Genomic DNA, 22376 nt, shown 5'->3' with positions numbered 1-22376 from the left:
TATACTGATATTTAATCTTAATTTTTATTGTAGTGAATGTAGATGATGGATTTTGCCATTTCAGTATTTTCTTGTTGTACAATAAAATGGCAAATCATGTTGTATAATTTTACCACTATCTATTTATGCATTTTTTTATCGTTTGTGTTAGAAGGTCCATGCCTTCTTTTGTTGAAATACTTTTATGATTTGTAACTTAAAATATCTTTCACATGATTACAAAATTTGTATTATTCTGTTGTTGATATCTATTGATTATCTTCATACATGAGGCTTGGAATTTTTTTGTTTTTTTCAGTTTGGTGTTAAAGTCACTTTTTTGTTGAGACCTAAATATTTTGGATATTATACTTTTATTTCAATTCATATTTTGGTTTGAGATGAACTTGTTTCACACTAAAGATTCCAAATTCATTTCAGTTTTACTTTTATGCCTCTTTTTGCTTGATTATTTTTAAACTTTGCTTTGGCACTTCCTCAAGACTTCTCCAGCATGGAGTGTTACAAGACTGGAGTAAGATCTGGATTACCTATTCAGCCTCTCGCCATACTTATTCTATCTTTATACTAAGGAAATAATCAAACAACCTGGATTATATGAAGAGGAATGTGGCATCAGAATTGGAAGAAGGCTTATTAACAACCGGCGAGAGATCTGAAGCTGACACAATCTTGCTTGCTGAAATTGAAAAGGACATAAAGCATTGGCTGATGAATATTTAGGGTTGCAACCTTAAGCATGGAAAACAGCTCAATGTAAAGAAAACAAAAACTTTCATAACTAGATTAATAGGTTACGGCATGATAAAAGGACAAAAAAAATTGAAGTTGTAAAGCAATGGTTCTCAACCTGTGGATCACGACCCCTTTGGGGGTTGAATGTCCCTTTCACAGGTGAATGACTCTTTCACAGGGGTCACCCTTTCACAGGGGTCAGAAAACACATATTTCCAATGGTCTTAGGAACTGAGACACCGCTCCTCTATCTGTTTCCAGGCAGGTCCGCCCACATGCAGATACGCCCACATACGAGTACCCGGTGTGATGACATCATTGCACCAACCCCATCACATACACCATGTACAAATATAGGTATATGTGGCAGGGTTGGTGCCATAATGTACTTATGTGGACCAGTCACGTGTAGACAGTAACTACTGTGTAGAAAGCAGCTGGTGTGTTGAAAGCAGCAAGTATTGGGGGTAAAACAACACTTCATGAATTATAATTACATATTTTTGTGATTAATTACTATGCTTTAATTATGTTCAATTTGTAACAATGAAATTACATCCTGCATATCAGATATTTACATTATAATTCACACAGTAGCAAAATTACAGTTATGAAGTAGCAAGAAAAATAATTTTATGGTTGGGGGTCACCACAACATGAGGAACTCTATTAAAGGGTCATAGAATTAGGAAGGTTGGAAACCACTATTGTAAAGGATTTCCTCTTGCTTGCATCCATAAACAGTGCTCATGGAAGCATCAGGCAAAAGATTAAAAGACACTGCATTAGTTAAATCGCCTGTACAAGACCTCTTTAAAATACTGAAAAGCAAGGACGGACTTTGGGGACTAAGATGCACCTGACACAAGCCACGGTATTTTCAGTTGCCTACCATGCATGTGAAATTTGGGCATTGAATGAGAAAGACTGAAGAAGTAGTAATGTATTTGAATTATGGTGCTGTCGAAGAATATTGAAAGTGTCATGGATTTCCAATAGAGCAAACAAATCTTGAAAGACAGCTCTTTAGAGGTAAAGATGGTGAGACATTTTCTCGTGTATTTTGGACAGATTGTCAGGAAAGACCAGTTCCTGGAGAAGGACATCATGCTTGGTAAAGTAGAGGGCCGGTGAAAAAGAGGAAGGCCCTTGACAAGATGAACTGACAAAGTGGCTGCAACAACGGACTCAAATATAAGAGCACTTGTGAGGATGGTGCAGGGCAGGGCCTTGTTCTGTTGTGTTGTACATAGGGTCATGCTGAATAACAACAACTAAATGAATCTATCATCCAGGTGTAGTTGCCACCTTGTATGTATTGCTACTCCTTTAGTAGAAATTGAAACCCTAACTGGACTCTCATCTTATATAACACATGATATTTCTTCTTCACTACTGTTGAGTCGATGTGAACTCAGAAGAGACCCTATAAGTCCAGGGTAGAACTGTCCTGAAAGTTTCTAAGACTAACTCTTTTCAGAAGTAGAGAGCCCCATCTTTCTCCCTCACTTTTATAGATAAAGGAGAAGATAAAAATTCTTTGAACCATTAACAGAAATGTTTATACTAGTAGGTGATTAATAATTAAGAAAATACCTGTCTATTCTAGAATAGGGCTTTGTAAACAATTGCAGTCCTGGAAACTCACAGGGGCAGTTGTGCCCTTTGCTAAAGGCCCCTGGGAGTCTGCCTTAGCGTGCTAGCAGTGAGTTGGGAATTTGGTTTTTGATTTAGTGCTTCCTTAGCTAAAAATGTAAGTTGATCATGTAAAAGAAAAAATTAAAATCCTTGGAATTTGTCAAAATCAAGGAAAACTACGAAGCTGTGAAAGTTAGTAACTGAGTAGTGAAAACAATAGGAATTATATATTTAAATTGAATTAATATTGAGGTTTTTTATTTATACAAATTTTTATAGGAGTGATATGAATTATTAGAAAGCGTGAGTGAATTAAAGAGCACAATTTGTAGTAATATTTTTTCAGGGGTCAGTCCAGCTATACTTTTTACTAGAGGTGCAATTGAACAACATGGTATGATTGAGCATACCTGGCTTATAAAAGAATTCAGTACATTACAGTAACTCATGCTTTAACAACTAGAGGTTATGAATATCAGAAAAAATAAATATCTTGTTAATTTGATAAGTGAAGTCACACTAATGATTACAAATATAAAAGTAATTATAGGTCTCAATGATATCTTACTCATTTTGTAAGCTTAATTTTTGGAACATAGATGTAGAAGTTGTAATATGTGTTTTACTCGTGATTTTAAGCCCAATATTACTTTGTGGACTGAATTGTGGGTATGCCTCAAGATTCGCAGCTTAATTATTTAAAAAATTTTAAAACACAAATTAAATTAAATCCACTGCCACGGACTCAATTTCAACTCAGTGTAACCTTATCTAGAGCTTTGAGACTCAATCTTTCTGCAAACAGATAGCCACTGCTTTCTCCCATGAAGCAGAGTTCGTTCACACCGTGGGTCTTGTGGTTAGCAGTCCAATGCCTGGCCCATAGCACCACCAGAGCTCTTTAGATTACATCTAAGTTCAAAGGGTTCTTTTGATATTGCTCATATATTCTTAAAGCCATCAAGTTGATTCTGAGCCATACTAATCTTATAGGACAGAGTAGAATTTCCCCAAGGGATTCTGAGACATAAATCTTGATTGGAGTAGAAAGCTTCATCTTGCTCATATAAACAGCAATATCGTAATTAAAATCAAGAGAGACCAAAGATGTAGCTACATATCCAAGTTGTTTCTTTTATATGTGGAAGGATCGTTGTAAATATTTTGGATTTAGAGATATATTTTTTTTCATTTTTACATCTGTTATTTGTAGTCTGTCAATGCAAGAAAAGCTCCAAAATGTTTTCCCTCACCTCTAAATTTCTAAGCAATTTATTTGTTTTAAAAATATACTTATGAATATAAAAGGTGACTAATGCTTTTCCAATTTGCATTTATATTTTAGGCTAAAACTCTCATAGAAAGATTTTTTAATCAACAAGTAGAAGTTCTAGGCAGACGTGCAGAACCATTGCCTGAAATATACTATATTGAAGGTACTCTCCAAATGGTTTGGATTAATCGCTGCTTTCCAGGGTATGGAATGAATGCCCTAACACATCCAAACTGCCCTGAGTGTTGTGGTATGTAATGAACTCTAATTCATTTTTTATTTTCATGAAAAATCAGTTACTTTTGTTCTGGCTACAACATATTTTAACTAGCTTTTTATATTTCTTTAGTTCTTTAAAATAGTATTTAAAAACATTCTCTGTGAATCTGAATATGTAGAAGAATAAACCTGGCTAAATTCTGGCCTTACTATTCATGTTACTGCAAAGAAGGGTGGTAGCATCAGGCAATTGTCTGGGATAAAGCACAAGTAATTAACAGGTTTTTGCATTTGTCATTATTGATAGTAATCTAGAGTTGGCTGTGCTCATGTTGACCCTACATATATCAGAGCTAAGAAATGCTCCTTCCTGCACATGCTGATGGACATGCTTGTGTCCAGGTTCATTTTAGTCTCAGAAGCTCTGCAGGAACCTATCCAACATGAGTGACCCTTTGTGTATTTGAACATCACATGCAGTATAAAATAATTGTTACCTGTCCTAGATTTCTCTTAATTAACTACATCTCACTATAAGAAACATCATGACATAGATGGTAAGATTCTAGCAAGTTCAAGCTATCAGAGATTGACAAACTGATAGAGAGACAGTGGCCTTAGAGACACTGGTCTTTAAAAAGTAGTCTGTTCATGTTTGTATCATCTAGGGAGTTCTCTTTCAAATGTATCCATTTTCTGGAATAAATAGATTGACTCTTTTAGTAGCGCTGAAGGATCTTAGCCACTAACTGCTGTTTATGCCCCTCTCTGATAGAAGAATGGTCTGTCGAGCCTGCTTGCTGAAAATGAGGCTATAAATGCTCATTCGTGAATGTCTATTGTTAGGAGATGAATGAGACCGACATTTTCTGTCTTTAGAAGACTATGTAACTAAATAGTACTAAATTGGTATCATTTTAATTCAGTCTTCTCTTATTTTTATGTATTCTTTTCTATTATCTTTGGTTAAGACGTCTCTGCATAACAGCACCTAAACATTATTTTTGCATTTCTTTATTTAATTTGATTTTATCTTTGAAATTAGTTTTTGGTTTTGCTTAAATATATAACATACATATACAATATGCATATTTGACCAAATGTACTAAAAAGGAAGCACAAATACAGGATTTAGAAATTCCAATTTTATATTATGTTTGTACATATCAATCTACAGAACAGATAAGGATATAAGAAAAGCCTGGAAATACTAGGTAAAGAAATCCGAATCCGAATCCAGAAACTTAGTTTTTGTTAGTATACATTTATATATGCATTCAACAATATTTTAAGGTAAAGTAAAATATACCTATTAATTCTAAGAAGTTTTTAAGTAATTAAAATAGCTCTTTAAAATGAAATAGAATTTTCAAATTTTTGCAAAGTATACACAATTTTATAATTCTAAAGGTTTATAAAATTCAGGAAATAACGCAATTGTCAGCTTTTCTAATTCTACCTTATAATTATAAAAGTTACCTTATGCTTCATATTTTGACCAACTTCAGTGATAAATTATTTTATTCCAGATGAAAGACCCCATAGAAGTAAAACAAGAAAACATAGAGAATTCAGTGTTTTCTCTGATACTTTGTTTCCCTGACTGTTTTGAGCATTATTTGTTCTCTGCCCACAGAATTTACAGACATAGGAATTGCATGCATAACACACCTAGTCATATGATGTGTAGACTGTCAAATTGTGAGAAAGATAATAAAGATTTTAGAAAGCAAACCTAGAGGTAAATACTATCTCAGCCAGAATGATCCTTAAAAGCCAGGATGGACAGACTTCACCTTAGAAATTTTGTACAAATAATCAGGGTGGGGGTGGGGGGAGCAGGTAGGGGCTGCAGTCCCTAGAGAAGGACTTTGTGTTTGATAATGTAGAGGAGCGGTGAAAGAGAGGAAGCTCCTCAAGGAGGAGAAGGACGGACACAGTGGCTCCCGCAGAAGAAGCGTGAGAATGGCACAGGACGGAGCAGTGTTTGGTCTGTTGTTCATAAGGCTGCCACGAGTAGGAACTAACTGTAAAACACTTAACAACAACAATGAACTAGCTCTCCATAACTTTACTTTCGGCGATTCTTAGCAATCTACCATTCTTATCAGTCATTTTAACACTGAAAATAAAAACTTTTCATCAGATTCATCATTAATCATTGGTGTCTCATAATTAATAGTTTATATCATTACAATAACCAAACCCACTATATAATATATACTTTCTGATAGTGTTTTATTGAAATGCAGATTTTGAAATATATTTTACTATGTAATCTGTATAGCTTTTTGTTATTATTTATCATCTTTGTTCATTCCCTACACTTATCTCTCTTTAAACTCTGGCAACGATTTTAGAATTTCAGCAGCTATCACAATTATCTGAATGTTGTTTATTTATTTATAATCATTTTATTGGGGGCTCATACAATTCATATCACAATCCATACAGACATCCACTGTGTCAAGCACATATGTACATTTGTTGCCATCATCATTTTCAAACATTTGCCTTCTACTTGAGCCCTTAATATCGGCTCCTCATTGTTCTCCTTCCCTGTACTCCCCCGACCCCCTCCCTTATGGACCCTCCATAATTCATAAATTATCATTGTTTAATCATATGTTACACTGTCTGACATCTTCCCCTGCCCTCTTCTCTGCCGTCCATACCCCAGGGAGGAGGTCATATATAGATTCTTGTTATTGGTTCCCCACTTCCACCCCACATTCGCTCCACCCTCCAGGCATCACCACTCTAACCACTGGTCTCAAAGGGTTCATCTGCCCTGGATTCCCTGGATTTCCAGTTGCTATCTGTACCAATGTACATCCTCTGATCTACCCAGATTTGTAAGGTAGAATTGGGATCATGATAGTGGGGGAGGGGGGAAGGATGCATTGAAGAACTAGAGGAAAGTTATATGTTTTATCGTTGCTACCCTGCACCCTGACTGACTCATCTAGTCCCCACAACCCTTCAGTAAGGGGGTGTCCAGTTGCCTACCGGTGGACTTTGAGTCTCCACTCTGCACTCACCCACATTTCCAATGATATGTTTTTTTGTTCTTTGATGTCTGATAACTGGTCCCTTCTATACCCTGTGGTCAGACAGGCTGGTGTGCTTCTTCCATGTGGGCTTTGATGCTTCTCAGCTAGATGACCGCTTGTTTATCTTCAAGCCTTTAAGAACCCAGATGCTATATCTTTTGATAGCTGGGCACCATCAGCTTGCTTCACCACATTTTCTTATGCACACATTTTTCTTCAACAATCATGTCGGGAAGGTATGCATCATGAAATGCTAGTTTAATAGAACCATGTGTTCTTGCATTGAGTAAGTACTTGAGTGGAGGCCCAATGTCCATCTGCTGCCTTCATACTAAACCTGTAAATATATGCTGGTAGATATATTTCCCCATCCTCCTATATAAATGAATTTACCTATGTACATGCCAGTATTTAGAGCTTTATAAATACCCTTTGTCACCTAGTTCTTTCCTCTATTTCCTTTTACTTTCCTCTTGTCCCACTATCATGCTCAGCCTTCATTTGGGTTTCAGTAATCTCTTGGTTCCATTGCTCTTGTTGAATCCCTACCAGGCCTCTCACACTCTCCTTGCCACTGATTTTGAATCACTTATTGCTCCCCTGTCCCTGGGTTGTTCAGCACCACCTCCTTACCCCCACCTACCCCTCTCCCGTGTCCCCCTGGAACCATTGGTCCCATTGTTTTCTCCTCCAGACAATTCATCTAGCTTATGTTATCTATATAGATCTGTAGAGAAATAATATGCACCAAAAATCAAGTCATAGCAAGATAGGTGATGAATGAGAACACTGTGGTGACAACAAAAAAGAAAACCAATGACCCATAGAAGATTAAATAAAAAGAAAAAAATTTAAAAAGAGAAAAACCTGTAAAAAGATCAAGGCTTGATTTTTTATCTCTAGGAGTGTCTTTCAGTCAGGTACAATGGGATGCCACGCTCTGGACTGAGTCTGTCTTTTTGTGCTCCCACGGTGGCTTCCTGTTCTCCCACAGTTGTTCTGACGCATTCCTTTAGTGGTTTGGCTCGGTGTCACGGGGTCAGTCTGGGCCAGTCCTGACACTGAGTCTCCAGTGTTGTGCCCCTTAGGTCCCTGGGCCACCAAGGGATGGTGTCTCTCCTAGTGGGACCAGCCATATGGTCCACTCTGTGCATTGGCTATTCAGATGGGGACATCGTCCTCCAATCCTGGTGGGCCAGGATGTGCTCCACTCTTTCTTCGTCCTCTTTCACTTGCTCCCATGTGATCTGATCAGACATGCCCCTCTCCCTGAGCAATAGCTTCAGTGCTGTCCACTAAAGTAAATTCTTCTGAGGAGAGGGGCAGTTGTTCATGAAGCTGGTATGGGGGCCGAGCCCTCAGGCCCCTCCACTGGCTCCCCACTCCTTGCCGGCACACTGCATTCGTCTGGCACTGGCTTTAAGTCTGGCCCCTCTTTCCCTGTGCAGGCACAAACAATGCCCTCCTCTTGGGTGGCCAGTGCCCTATTGCCCTGCCACACAACTTTATTTTCTTTCCTCCCTCCTGCCTCCTTTTTAGTTGGCTACCATGTGTACCCCTGGATTTAGTCTGGCCCCTACCATGCTACCTGGACCTCACCCCTGCAGAGTTTGTATATAGTAGATATTTTCCTGTGTCCCTTTGCATTTACTTTTCTTTTTTGTTTGTTTGTTTTTTATATGTAAACTTACCTCAGTAAACTCATGTTATACTTGTTCTTTTGTGCTTGGCTTACTTCACTTTGTATAATTTCCAGTTCTCCCCATGCGACAATATGCTTCATGCGCTCATCACTGCTTTTTAGTGATGCATAGTACTCCATATGTATGTCTTTTAATCCATTCATGGGTTGTCGTTTAATCCATTCATGAGTTGTTTCCAACTCCTTGCGATTGAGAACTAAGCACAGATGTCTGGCCATGGTTTGTTTCTTTACTCATCTGGGTATATGCCCAGTAGGGGGATTGCTAAGTCGTATCGTAGCTCAATTTCCATCTGTTTTAGCAATTGCCAAATCAATTTCCATAGTGGCTGTACATACCTACAGGCCCACCAGCAGTGGATGAGAGTTCCTATCTCACCATAGCCCCTCCAACACTTGTTGCTTTCTGATTTTTGAATTGGGCTATCTTTGAGGGTGTTAGATAGTATCACAGAGTTGTTTTGATTTGCATTTCTCTTATTGTTAATTATCAGGAAGATATTCTGATAGGTTTACTGGCCATTCGGATTTTAGAGTCTGTGAAACTTCTGTTCAGGTCCTTTGCCCACCTTCTCAGTGGGCAATTCATTTTTCTCTTATTGTAACCTTGCAAAGTATTGTAGATTTTAGTAGTAAGGCCTTTGTCTGATGTGCATTGCTAAAGATGTTTTCCCAGTCGGTGGACTCTCGTATTACTCTCTTGGTGAATTCTTTTGAGGTACACAGGTGTTTTATCTTCAGTATATCCCACTTGTCTATTTGTGACTCCTCTGTATTTGTATCCTTCCTTATTTCTGATAGCCTATGTATTCCTTATGCCAAGGTTCTCAGGTTTGTCCCAATTCCCTCATTAATGGCCCTAATTATTTGTGGCTTTATCTCATGGTCTGTGATCCACCTTGAGCTTATTGTTGTGCATGGAGTGAGGTAAGGGTCTTGCTTCATTTTTTTGCAGGTAGATGTCCATTTTTTCCCAGCACCATTTATTGAAGATGACATCTGCTTCCAATTTAATATTTTGGGGGCCTTTATCAAAGATCAGTTGCCTGTATGCCGATATTTTTCTGGGTCTTCAGGTCTTTTCCATTGGTCTGAATATCTGTCATTATACCAGCACCACACTGTTTTGACTCCTGTGGCCGTATAGTACATACTAAAGTCAGGTAGAGCAAGCCCCCCCACCCCACTTTGTCCTTCTTAAGGTGTTCTCTGCTAATTCTTGGTTTCTTCCCCCTCCATTTGAAGTTGGTATTCTGTTTTTCCAATTCTTTGAAGAAGGATGGTGGTATTCGTATCAGGACGGCATTGAATTTATATAGTGCCTGGGGCAGAACTGACATCTTTACTATATTGAGTCTCCCATTTGTGGAGGTCACTCTTGGTTTTCCTATAGTAGGTGTTTTATAGTTTTCTTCTTACAAATCTTTTGTTTTTTTACTCAGGTATATCCCTAGGTATTTCAATTTGTACTGGGCTATTGTAAAGGGTACTGCCTTTTTTATCCTCTCTTCTGTGATCTTGTCTGATGTGTAGAGCAGTCCAATAGACTTCTGTTTGTTGATTTTGTATCCTGCCACTCTGCCATATTCCTCTATTGCTTCCAGCACTCCGCTTGTGGAGTTTAGGGATCTTCGATATATAGAATACTATAATCTGCTAATAATACTAAATTTGTCTCTTCCCCAGATAGTTCTTTTGTCTTTTATTGTTAGCTAGGACCTCCAATACGATGTTAAATAGGAGTGGGCACAAGGGGGATCCTTTGTCTGGTCCCCTTTTTCAGTGGAATTCTTTTTGTCTTTTGTCCGTTAACTACCATGTTGGCTACTGGTTTTTCATATATGGCTTGTATGATATTGAAGAATTTTCCTTCTATTCCTATCTTCTTGAGTGTCTTAAACAGGAATGCGTGTTGGATGTTGTCAAATGCTTTTCCTGCATCTATCAATATTTATCATGTGGTTCTATATCATTTATCCTGCCAATTGGGCGAATAATGCTGAGGGTCTTTTGTATGTTGAACCATCCCTGCATCCCTGGTATGAATCCCATTTGGTCACAGTGAATTACTTTTTAATATGCTTTTGTATTCTATTGGCCTGTATTTAAAAAAAAATTTTAAACCACTTATTGAGGGCTCACAAAAACTCATCACAATCCATACATACATACATTGTGTAAAGCACATTTGTACATTTTTTGATATCATCATTCTCAAAACATTTGCTTCTACTTGAGCCCTTGGTATCAGCAACTCATTTTTCCCCTCCCTCTCCATCTCCCCTCCCTCATGAACCCTTGATAATTTATAAATTATTATTATTATTTTGTCATGTCTTACATTGTCCGATGTCTCCCTTCACCCATTGTTGTGCTTTTTTTGTAAAATAAATCATTTTATTGGGGCTCATATAACTCTTATCCAATCCATACATACATCAATTGAGTAAAGCACCCTTATACATTTGTTGCCCTTGTCATTCTCCTAATTCGCCGTCCATTTGGGTTCCTGGAATCAGCTCATTTTCCTTTTTCCCCCCTCCCCCTCCCTACCTGCTCCCCCCTGCCCAATGAACCCTTAATAGTTTATAAATTATTATTTTATCTTATCTTACACTGCCTGGCGTCTCCCCTCAGCCACCTTCCTGTTGCCCATCCCCCAGAGAGGAGGTTACATGGAGATCCATGAGATCGGTTCTCCCTTTCTACACCCCCTTACCTCCTGGTATTGATTGGCCAATATTTTGTTAAGGATTTTTGCATCAATGTTCATTAGGGATATTGGTCTGTTCTCAATTCTTGTGGTATATTTTCCTGCTTTAGGTATCAGACATACTAGCTTCATAGAAAGAATTTGGGAGTTTTCCATCTTTTCCTGTATTCTAAAAGAGTTTGTATAGATTGGTGTCAATTCTACCCTGATTGCTTGGTAGAGCTCTCCTGGAAGCCATCTGGTCTGGGGGCTTTTTTGTTGGTAATCCCTTGGTTAACTTGTCTATTTCTTCCATTGCTATGAGTCTGTTGAGGTTCTTGACATCCATCTGGGATAGTCTAGGGAGGGATTGGTTTCCCAAATATTTGTCCATGTCTTCCAAATTGTTGAATTCATTATATAGACCTTCATAGTACTGTGTAATTATCCTTTTGATTTCATTAGGGTTCGTTTTAATGTCCCCTGTTTCATCCCTCATCCTTGCAAATGTTGTTTGTTCCTTCCTTTCTTTGGTTAGGTTTGCCAGTGGCTTATCAATTCTGTCAGTGCCTTCAAAGAACCAAATTTTGGCGGCATTAATTTTCCCCCAGTTTTCTTGTTTTCCCTTCCCTGTATCTCAGCTCTGATTTTTATTATATATATATCCTCTTGTTATTTGTCGGGTTGTTCTGTGGACTCTACTCTAGTTGTTGTAAGTTTTGTGTCAGCATATCACTCACGAGTCTCTGTTCTTTTTTAATGTGTGCATTTATTGCTTTCATCCTTCCTCTGATAAATGCCTTTGCTGTATCCCACAGTTTTTGGTATGTTGTATTTTCGTTTTCATTGGTTTCTAGAAACTTTCTGATTTCTTCTCTGATCTAGGTCAATACCCGCTCCCTTTGAAATATGAAATTATTCATCCTCCAATTGTTTGCCCTTGTTTTCTTAACCGTCCTTCTGTTAATTTCCAGCTTTATGGCCAAGAGATCAGAGAGAGATGTCTGTATAATATCTATGTGCTTGAATTTACTCAAGTTTGACTTTTGTCCCATCATATGGTCTATTTTCAAATATGTGCCATGTGTACTTGAAAAGGATGTGAATTTCTTGCTGTGGGTGGAAAGTTCTGAAAATATCTATCAAGTCAAGTCGTCCAATTGTGCTATTTAGATCTGTAGCCTCCTTGTTGAGTTTCTTTCCCAATGATGTGTCTTTTTCAGAGAGTGGTGTATTAAAGTCACCATCTATAATTGTTGAGCCGGTGATCTCTTTTTTCATCTTTTGGAGTGTCTGATTTACAAATATCGCAGGTCTCTCGTTAGGTAGTATATGTTTATTATGCTCACTGATTCTTGGTCTATTGTTCCCTTGAGCATGATATAATGCCCCTCCTTTTTTCTTGTTATAGCCTGTATCTTGAGGTCAATTTGGTCAGATATTAAGATCACTACCCCTGCTTGTTTTCCATTGCCATTTGCTTGGTATATTTTTCTCTAGCTTTTAATTCTCAAGCTGTTTTACTGCAAGCTTGAGATGAGTCTTCTGGAGTCAGCAGATCGATGGGTTATGTTTCCTGAGCCATTCTGCAAGCCTCTGCTTTTTAATGCCTAAGTACAGGTTATTGGTATTGTGTTAATATATCCATCTGTGGACTCTGTGATGTCATCTTGTACTTTTTGTGTTGGATCTTTTCCTATCTACCTATCTTATCCACTTGTGTTGTGTGTGTGGTTTATGTTTGCCTTCTTTTCACTTTTGAGCTGATGCTATGCTGGGGGATGTTTCCTCTTTGTCACCCCATGAGTGGAGTTGTTCTATATGATGGTCTTTTATTTGTCCTCAGTGAGTGTCGATCTTCTGGCCATAATAGATCAGCAAGGATCGTTTGTAGGGCTAGGTTTCTTTTTATGTATTCTTTGAGGTTGTCCTTGTCTGGTAAGACTCTTACTTCTCCATCTATCTTAATAGATAATTTGGCAAGGTAAACTATTTTTGGGCTTGTTGTTTTCCTTCAATTTTTGATATATGCTACTCCATTATCCCGTCTTTGTTATCGTTTCTGCTGATAGGTCTGAATATACTCTTATTGGGGTACCTTTGTACGTGACTGTTTGCTTTTCCTTAATTCCTTTTCCTCATAGCTGGATAATTTGACAATTATGTGTCTTGGTGACTTCTTTTGGCGATTCAGTCTGGCTGGTGTTCTTTCAGCCTCTTGAATGGTTGCCTGGTTTTCATTTATTAAGCTGGGGAAGCTTTCCTTTAAGAATTCCTTCACTATTTTCACTGTTGACTTCTTTGTTGTGTTTTGTTCCGGTAGTCCAATTATTCTAATATTGTTTCTTTTCATAGCATCAGACATAGCTCTCAAGTTTTCTTCAGCTACTATGATTATCTTCTTTGACTGCTTTTCCAGTTTGCTGAGGTCTGTTTGGTTATCTTCAAGGTCACTGGTGTGATTCTCTGCCTACTCAAGTCTGTTGGAAAGGTCTGCCACTTTGACACTGGATTTTGTTATTTCATCCCTTAACTCTTTGGTGCGTTGTCTTTTTATCTTCTATCATTTCATCTTTTTTCTGCATTGCTTCCCTCATATCCTTTTGGACTTCAATCAGCATTTTGAAATTTTCCTTTTGTGGCAGGTCAATATCTGCTTCTTCTATGCCCATAGTTAGGTTCATGACTTCTTTTAGCATTGTCTTCTGTTTATCCTGATTTTTAGTTGAAGCCTTTAGAACCGGTTGTTGTTTACGTGTTGATTTAGAGGAGCCTGGAACCATCTTCCTGAGTTGAAGAGCCCTGGATTCTCTCTTGGGGGATTCGTATGATTGCTTCTATGAACTACCCACTGGCACCTATACTGAAGGGTCAGGCTATCGCTATATCTTCCTGTAGTTTCACTCTTATCCTAGCCATCCAGTATTCCATTATTTGGAATGTGTTGCATATTCCTCTCATGTTGTGCAGGTCAGGTTGTTGTGGGTCCACCAGGGTGTCATTTCTCTGCCCGGTCTCTTAAGTAGGCTTCCTGGTTCTTAGAGCACCTTGGCTGGTCTGTGGTGTTTTCCTCTTCAACTGGAGTGCTGTGGAGGGCGTGTGGGTATACTCTCCTTGGTGTAGATCTCTGTAGCTGGCAGGGGAATTACAGTAGACCGAGAGATCACCTTGGAAATTTTGTGGATGTTCCCACAGTGGCGTGGAGCCCCATCAGTGGTGGTCACTTGTAGGGCCTCGGGTTTTTTGCTGGAGATGCCACCACTGTTTTCAAGGGAAAGCCCCCTGCTGCTTTGTGTATGGAAGACAACCGGCGTGATTTCCCCAGCTGCTTGCAAAGTCAATAAATGCGTGTGGGAGCTCCCCCAGTTGGGCCTTCAGAGTTGCCCTAGACAGAGAGGAGTGGCCTCAAGGCTGCTCGTGACTTGTGACAGGAAAGAGAGCGAAAGGAGAGGAAAGAGAGAGAAAGAAGAAGACCCAGACTGGAACAACAATACCAAGCATACTGGCATGCACTTACATACACACACACACCTAAAATGCCCTGAGTAAACAAATGAAAACAGTAAAAAAATTTTTTTAGAAATAAAATAAAATAAAATGGAGCACTGAATTTGCTGAGGCTGTGGTAGGAATGAGAGAAGAGCTAGGAGAAGAGAAGAAAAGAAAAAGTGAAAGAAGAACACAAAGAAAGAAAAAGAAGAAAAAAATGAAAGTGAAGGAGAATTAAAAAATAGATAAAGAGATAGTTCACCCCATGCTTTGCTGTGTGAAGCACTGACTTGTGTTGTGTACCTCACTCTCTTAGGAAGCAGGCTGTAGCTCTCCCCACTGGGTGAGCAGAGTTGCCCCAGGCAGCGGGTTGGGGTCTGGGAACCAGCAGTGACATGTGAACGGAAAGAAAGGGAGAAGAGAGAATCGTGTAAGCAGAGAGAGAAGTGAAGAGAACAATAAAAGAGAGAGGAAAGATGAAAAAGAGAAGAAAGTGAAAGAAGGGTACATAAACTCAACTTAGTGCTCACTAAGATTGGCTGTGATGGTAAAGAGGGAGGAGAGAGAGAAGGAGGAAATAAAGAATAAAGTTAGCTGATTCCTGATTTCTTGAATGTGGGGCCAGAAGGGTATAGACCCTTCCCCACAATGGTAAGTTGGTGTGCCCTTTTAATGCAGGAACCCCGTGGTGCTGGGCAGAATTTATCTAGTTGATGAGATAGCCTTAGAAGTCCGACAGAGGTTTCCTCAGCAGCGCCACATGGTGTAGATGGCTGTCACAGCTGCCTTGTGTGGTGTACAGCACTCCCACGAAGGGCAGGCTGGAGTTTTCCCTGCCATTTGATTTGATTTTCCCTAAGTGCTGGATAGTAACCTGGAAGCCATTAGTGGCATATGATAGGAAAGAGTGGGAGAGAAGAGGAGAAAGAGGGAAAAAGAAGAAAATGAGGAAAGAAACCCAATACAAACCTGTGCTCGTTGAGACTGACTGTGGTGGGAAAGATAGAAGGGCCAGTGAATAAATGGAGAAGAAATAGAGTGGTAAGTAAGGAGATAACTGAGACTTGATCACCTGTCCGTGAGGGTGGTAGAGTTCCAACTCTCCTCAAGGTAGTGGCCTCGTGTGCCCAATTGATGTAAGGTTCCACAGATGCAGGGTGGGATTATTTTCAAAGGCAAGATCGCACTTGTGGCCAGGCGTCAGTTCCCACTGCGGTGCTGAGAGCTTGAGTTCACTGGTATATCTGCCTTGTGCTGTATGAGCATTGCAGCAGAGGTGAGTATTGGGGTGTTCCCATAGCCCCATCTAGGACCCCAGGACAGGCAGGACCTCTCCAGCTGTGTGTGGAATCACTGAGCAGGAAGCTGGGCTTATTGTCCTTTCTAGATTGCTGGTGCTGTACTAGATCCGAGGATTTTATATTTTTATTTTTCATCCCCCTGGCCAGCTAGAATACAATTTGTCATTCCTTAGCTAGGCTTCTTCTTATGCTGATATATGTGTTCCTTGGAGTTGAGCAATAAGACGGGGGATTGAGTTTTTAACCAATAATATATATTTCACTCTTTTTTTCTATTATGCTTGTGATGTGCTCTGATTTGGGGGCTGTCGTGCTGACTCCCAGAGGGGGAGATCCAGCTTATCAGGGGGGTTGTTTCCCTCTCGGCCAATTGGAACTAAATTCTCTCCCTGAACTCTGACTATCCGCTTATTTTCTCCCACACCACGATCTACCTCAGGTAAAAATCTGCTTTTTCTACTCCAAATTATGGCTACCCACCAGTGCCACTCCCCAGGCTGTGAGCTCAAGGCAGACAACAGTGTACAGAGCTCCGGCATGGGGTTCTCCTCGTGTCTTGGATTTGTCTCCTTTAGGATGTCAGCCTGGAGAAATTGCTGCTCCTGGCAAGAGCACAAGGAGCTTTCCAGTCCCCAGGCTCGCCAAAGCTAGAGCACTTTAGAGCATTCTTGATTTGCTTTGTGAGTGGAAATCAAACTCAGAAAAGGGGTTCAGGAGAGACCCTAGTACCCTAGTTCTAATTTCAGTACTCTACCTCCCAGTGTCCTTCACCTTACCTCCTTTTTTTCTGGTCTGGCAGCAGGAGCTCCAGACAGGTGAATCCTATCTAGTGAGCATTTTCCCCTGAGTCCCTATTTTTGTTTTTAACTTAACAAGTGGGGATTATACATTTACAGGGGAGCTTCAATAAGTTTATGAAAAATTCAATTATCTTTTAATCCTATCTTTTTACACACTTTTTAACCTTCCCTTTTACATGTATTCTAAGTTTTGTAGATGATTCTGACTTGCATGAATGATTAGAAACTGTTGAAAATGAAAATTGATATGACTATACCTAGATAGAATGCCTATCCATCTACTGGGACAGCAGTCCATTTGCTTTGAACTAATATGGATTAAATGCATAGCTCAGTAATATACTATGCAGGTTTTCCCCATTGTTTTCTTTATAAATTTAGTAAGCACTCATTAAGGCAGTTATTCCTTTTGGAAATAAGTGTGGGACACATGACAAGATGTTATATAGTATTTCAGTAATAAGATATTATTACTTACAGGTTAGAATATTTAATAGTTCTTAAATGATTTCTATTAATAAAGTATATCTTTCTAAATTTAATTAATTGTGCAGTGAAATGAATACCGTTAATTATATGTAGTTGTTTATAATCAAGTGTTTAATTTGTCCTAATCAATCAGGTATGCCTGAACCCTTGCTTTAATTGTTCAAACAAAAATATAAATACAGGAACATTTTTCTGCCTTATGAGCGATAGATTTTCAAACAGATCTGTTATCAGTATAAAATAAAATTCAAATTTTCTTTAAATGCACAAAGATATCATCTTAATTTTAGATAGTCAAATTTATAAAGAATTGAAAAAATATGGACTATGAAGTATTATCATCACCATTGACAGTATGGATTGGCAAGGTTTTCTTTAAATGGATATACTAAGTTCCTTTAAGAACAGGGCATGTAATTCGGGTAAATCCATTATTGAGAACAACTAGAAGAGAAGAGTTAAATTAGGTACAAAATTACACATTCTTTAAAAGACATTGGTGAACTGTCAAGGTGTAATGATTTCAAAGGGTAGTAATCTTGGACAGAACGATCAGTTGAAATAGATGGGAGTCGCTAAAGGCTGTAGAATGAGATATTTAAAGTGACACCTTTAATACTGAAGATATGGGTGCTATAGCAAAGCGTGAAGAAGAACGTCAATGGTGTCTGGCTGTCAGAAAGAAGGGCATCTGACGTCTTATATGCATCTCTTAAAACAAGCAGCCATCTAAGTAAGGCATCAATGAAGTCGACATGGAAGAAGCACACCAGCCAGTGTGATGTATACGTAAATAGTAAAATCCCAATCTGGAGGAAAAGAATGGCATCAGACCTTTAATTCTGAACATTTGTTTTGCAGAAGGCTGTGAATGACAGTGGAGAGCTCAAAATTCATTTGTAGAGTCCCCACATGGAGTAAACCTCGGGTTGAAGACCCTCTAACCCAGTGGTTCTCAACCTTCCCAATGCGGTGAAACCTTTAATACAGCTCCTCATGTTGTGGTGACCCCCACAACCATGAAATTATCTTTGTTGCTACTTGATAACTGTAATTTTGTTACTGTTATGAATCAGACGACCCTTGCAATAGGGTCGTTCGACACCCAAAGGGGTCACAACCAATAGATTGAAAACTGTTGCCAGTTCAAGATGTGTGTAGCCTTGCTATAAAAGAGTATTTTAAAGTCACTTCTGGCAGATGTAGTTAGGTTAAAATGTAACGAACACCCTATCCCTTGATCTCCCTATTAAAAACACATTTTCTGCTCTTTTTCAATTGAGGGTTTTCTCTTTGTCTTTTTGTCATTGTTGAATTTTTTTGTTTGTTTCTTGCTTTGTATATTTTCTGTGTATCAAATCTAAGATAGGTAAACCTATAAAGAAAATAACTGGATTAATAATTACTTAGGGAGATGGCAGCGAGGTTGGGGGAAGGTGAAGAGCTAACAACAATGACAGAAAATGTCATTAAAAACTACAATAAAAAAGAAAATTTCCCCAAAGTGATTGTAGTAGTGATTACATCATTCTCATTAATATGATTGAACTATTGAATTGTAAAGTGTGGGTTAAGCTAGCATCTAAAGTATATCTTTAAAGAAATGAAACGGCTGCCAATTTAGAGAACACGTATAACAACATATAATCTGCCTGCACTGACTGTATATGTACCATAGTCCCAATAGCAGCCGGAAAGTTTGAACTGGGGGTGCTGGGCCTGCAGAGCTGTGCATTCATGGGAGCATGAGCGATGGAGTCCTTTCCTCTCAGGGTGGTGTCCCTTGATGGTCCAACCCAGTTACCCAGTAGTGGATCTTTAGATGCTGTGTGAGCTTCCAGCTTTACCTGAAGGCCTTGTCAAAGGTGCTTTGGAGAAAGAGCTTCTAGCACATACGAGTCCCCAGTTGCGGTAAGAATTGGCCTTACCATACTCCTGGAACTCATAGGGCTTCCCACCTGTTAAGCACCATGCAACAGATGAAGGCCCTGCCACATTGGCTGCAAGTGTAACATTTTTGCTTGTGGCTTCTCACAGTTGTGAATGTGTTGAGGCTCACTTTCCACACGTTCAAGCTTCTTGTTGGTTTAGGTGTTATGGACTTGGATGCAGATATATCCACTGCAGAAATGGCTCCTGCACTCTTGGCAGTTGTGGGACGTCTTGTATGTGTAGACATACTGATGCACAGCCATTGAGATGAGCATGTTTGTTTGTTTTTCCGCTTTTATTACATTGCTGTTGCTGCTGCTAGGTGACCACTCAGAACATCCCTATTAACAACAGAATGTACAACAACCTGGCCCTGCAGCAGCCTTACAACTGTTGTCATGTTTGAGCCCAATATTGCGGCCACTGTGTCAATCTATCTTGTTGAGAGTCCTCTAAGGAGTATTTTGGTTACAATTCCTCTAAGGTGGATTTACTTATTCTTTTGGTGGTCCATAGTGCTTTCAATATTCTATGTCAAAACGATACTTAAAATGCATCAAGTTCCTTAAGGTCATCTTTACTTGGTCCAACTTTTACAGGCATATGAGGTGATTGAAAATATCATTATCTGTGTCAATAGCTCCTCAGTCCTGAAAGTGAAATTTTTGCTCTTTATCACTATTTTCTCCATGCAGCACATCATTGGATTTCAGGATTATTTCTTCCATAAGTATTGTGTATCCAAGTAAAATGAAATCCTAGAAATTTTACACTCTTCATCTTTCATGATTTTCCCTATTGTCTCCTATGTGATAGCATTTGTTTTCTTTACATCGATTGTAATCCATACTGAAGACTATAGTGTTGATTTCATCAGTAAGTTCTTCTAGTTCTCTTGGATTTAAGGAAGCTAGGTTGTGTCATCTGCATATCACAAGTTACTAGCCCTTTTCCAACACTAATGCCATTTTCTGCAGGTAGTCCAGTGTCTCAGATATTTACTCAGCATATGGATTAAGTATGGTGAAAGAAGACAATTCTGGTACACGCTTTTCCTAATTTTACATAATGAAAAATCCACTTGTTTGATTTAAAGGACTGTCTCTTGCTCCACATGCAGGTTCCACATAAGCAAAATTAATTATTCTGTAATTTCAATTTTTCTCAATATTCAGAATACTTTGTTATGAGCCTCACAAATAAATGCCTTTGCATAGTCAATAGTGTATATCTTTCTGGTATGCTGTACTTTATAAAGTCTACCTGAAATCAGCAGTGATGCCTTTTCTTCCACTTTCTTTTCTGAATCTGCCTTGAATTTTTGGCAGCTTCCCTTGATGTATTGATACAACTTTAAAAAATGATTTTCAACAAAATTTTTGTCTTGTATATTGTTTGATAATTTCCTCACTCTGATTACTTGTCTGTGGATTTGATATGCTTATCTTTTAGTCATTTGGCCAGGTAACTTCCAAAATTCTTGGCATAGGTGAATGGGTGCTTTCAGTGTTTCCTTAGTTGGTTGAAATATTTCAGTTGGTATTCTGTCAATATCAGAAACCTTGTTTTTTATTATACCATTAGTCCAGCTTTGGCTTGTTCTATTAATCCTCTTGGTACTTGATTATGTGCTGCCTACTGAAATGGCTAAATATCAACCAATGCTCTTTGGAATGGTTACTCTATATATCTCTTCTGTCCTCTGTTGACATTTCTAATTTCATTCAATATTTTGCCCAGGGAATCCTTCAATATTTCATCTTGAGGCTTGAATTTTTTTATTTAGTTCTTTCAGCTTGAAAAATATGCTTCTTTCAGTTTTCCAATTTCAGGTTTTTGCACAGTTTATTGTAATATCTTAGTTTGTCTTCTTGATCTGCCTTTTGAAGTTTTCTGTTTAATTTTTCACTTCGACTTTTCATCCATTTGCTTTAGGTGTTTTGCATTAAGAACAAGTTCCAGAGTCTCTTCTGACATCTAGGTGGGTGTTTATTTTCTATCCTGTCTTTTAAATGACCTTTTGCTCTCTTCATGTATGATGTTCTTGATGTCATCCAACAACTCATATTGTCTGTGGTCGCTGATGTTGAATGAACCAAATCAGTTGTTGAGATGACTTCTAAATTGAGGTAGGATATACATACAGTCAACTTTTGGCTCTCATGGATTAAAAAATAATTTTCTATAGTTTCAATACAAATTTGCATATGAGAAATTGATGATATCTTCTACAGCCTGCTCTTGGCCTTTTTGCATATTGCTATTTAGCTTTCTACAGATATAGTCAGCTTGACTTGTGTGTTTTCTATCTAGCAAATTCCATGTGTACAGTGAATCATTCAGTTTATTGACTATAATTATTTGCAATGAAGTAATCATTGGTCTTGAAAGTTGTATCATATAAATTCCATCTTCATTTGTATAACTGGGCCCATATTTTCTAACTATTTATACTTACTATTTTTCTAATCTTTTTCATTCCAAATCATTGATTTTCAATTTAACTTGATTGAATGTTTGATAAATTTCCTGCTCAAGTAGTTGATAAATTTCTTCATCACTGACTTTAGTTTTTGATGTGTAACTTTGATTGATAGTTGTATTAACTCATTTTCTTTTTAGGTGTATAGATTCTATCCTATTACAGATGACATTGTAGGCCAAGATATATCTTGAAATATTTTTATTGACAGTACATGTGATACAATTCCTTTTTCAATGTCATTCCCAGCATAGTGAGCCATATGGTTGTCAGATTCATAATTGTCTGAAGCAGCCCTTTTTAGCTCACTAATGCCTAGGACAAGGATCCCTGGTGGCCTAGTGGTTATTAGTTGGGCTGCTAGTTCAAGGTCAGAAGTTCAAAACTTCCAGTTGCTCTATAGGGCTTTCTAACCCTGCCCTATAGGGTAGTAATGAGTCACAATTAATTTGTGGAAATGTTTAATTTTGGATTGTCTAGATTATTCATCTTTATGTGTTCTATTTCATTTTGGACAACTTCCAATTTTCTTAGATTCATACCTAGTGCATTCTATGTTCTGATAATTAGT

General features: G+C 38.4%; 1 protein-coding gene across 2 annotated transcripts in view; it reads left to right on the top strand.

Annotated features, from left to right (window-relative positions):
• ZPBP (zona pellucida binding protein) overlaps nt 1-22376 on the top strand; it is a 123719-nt gene that overhangs the window by 69970 nt on the left and 31373 nt on the right. The window contains exon 7 of one of the 2 annotated variants that reach the window (XM_075557504.1): nt 3719-3896. The exons of the other annotated variant lie outside the window; for it this stretch is intronic. Coding sequence (XP_075413619.1) covers nt 3719-3896 — 178 coding nt within the window. The remainder of the gene's footprint in view (nt 1-3718; nt 3897-22376) is intronic. 2 annotated transcript variants of the gene reach the window in all.

This window comes from Tenrec ecaudatus, chromosome 9 (genome assembly GCF_050624435.1).
Source record: "Tenrec ecaudatus isolate mTenEca1 chromosome 9, mTenEca1.hap1, whole genome shotgun sequence".
Lineage (NCBI taxonomy): Eukaryota > Metazoa > Chordata > Mammalia > Afrosoricida > Tenrecidae > Tenrec > Tenrec ecaudatus.
This window is presented reverse-complemented; position numbering and strand designations above follow the sequence as displayed.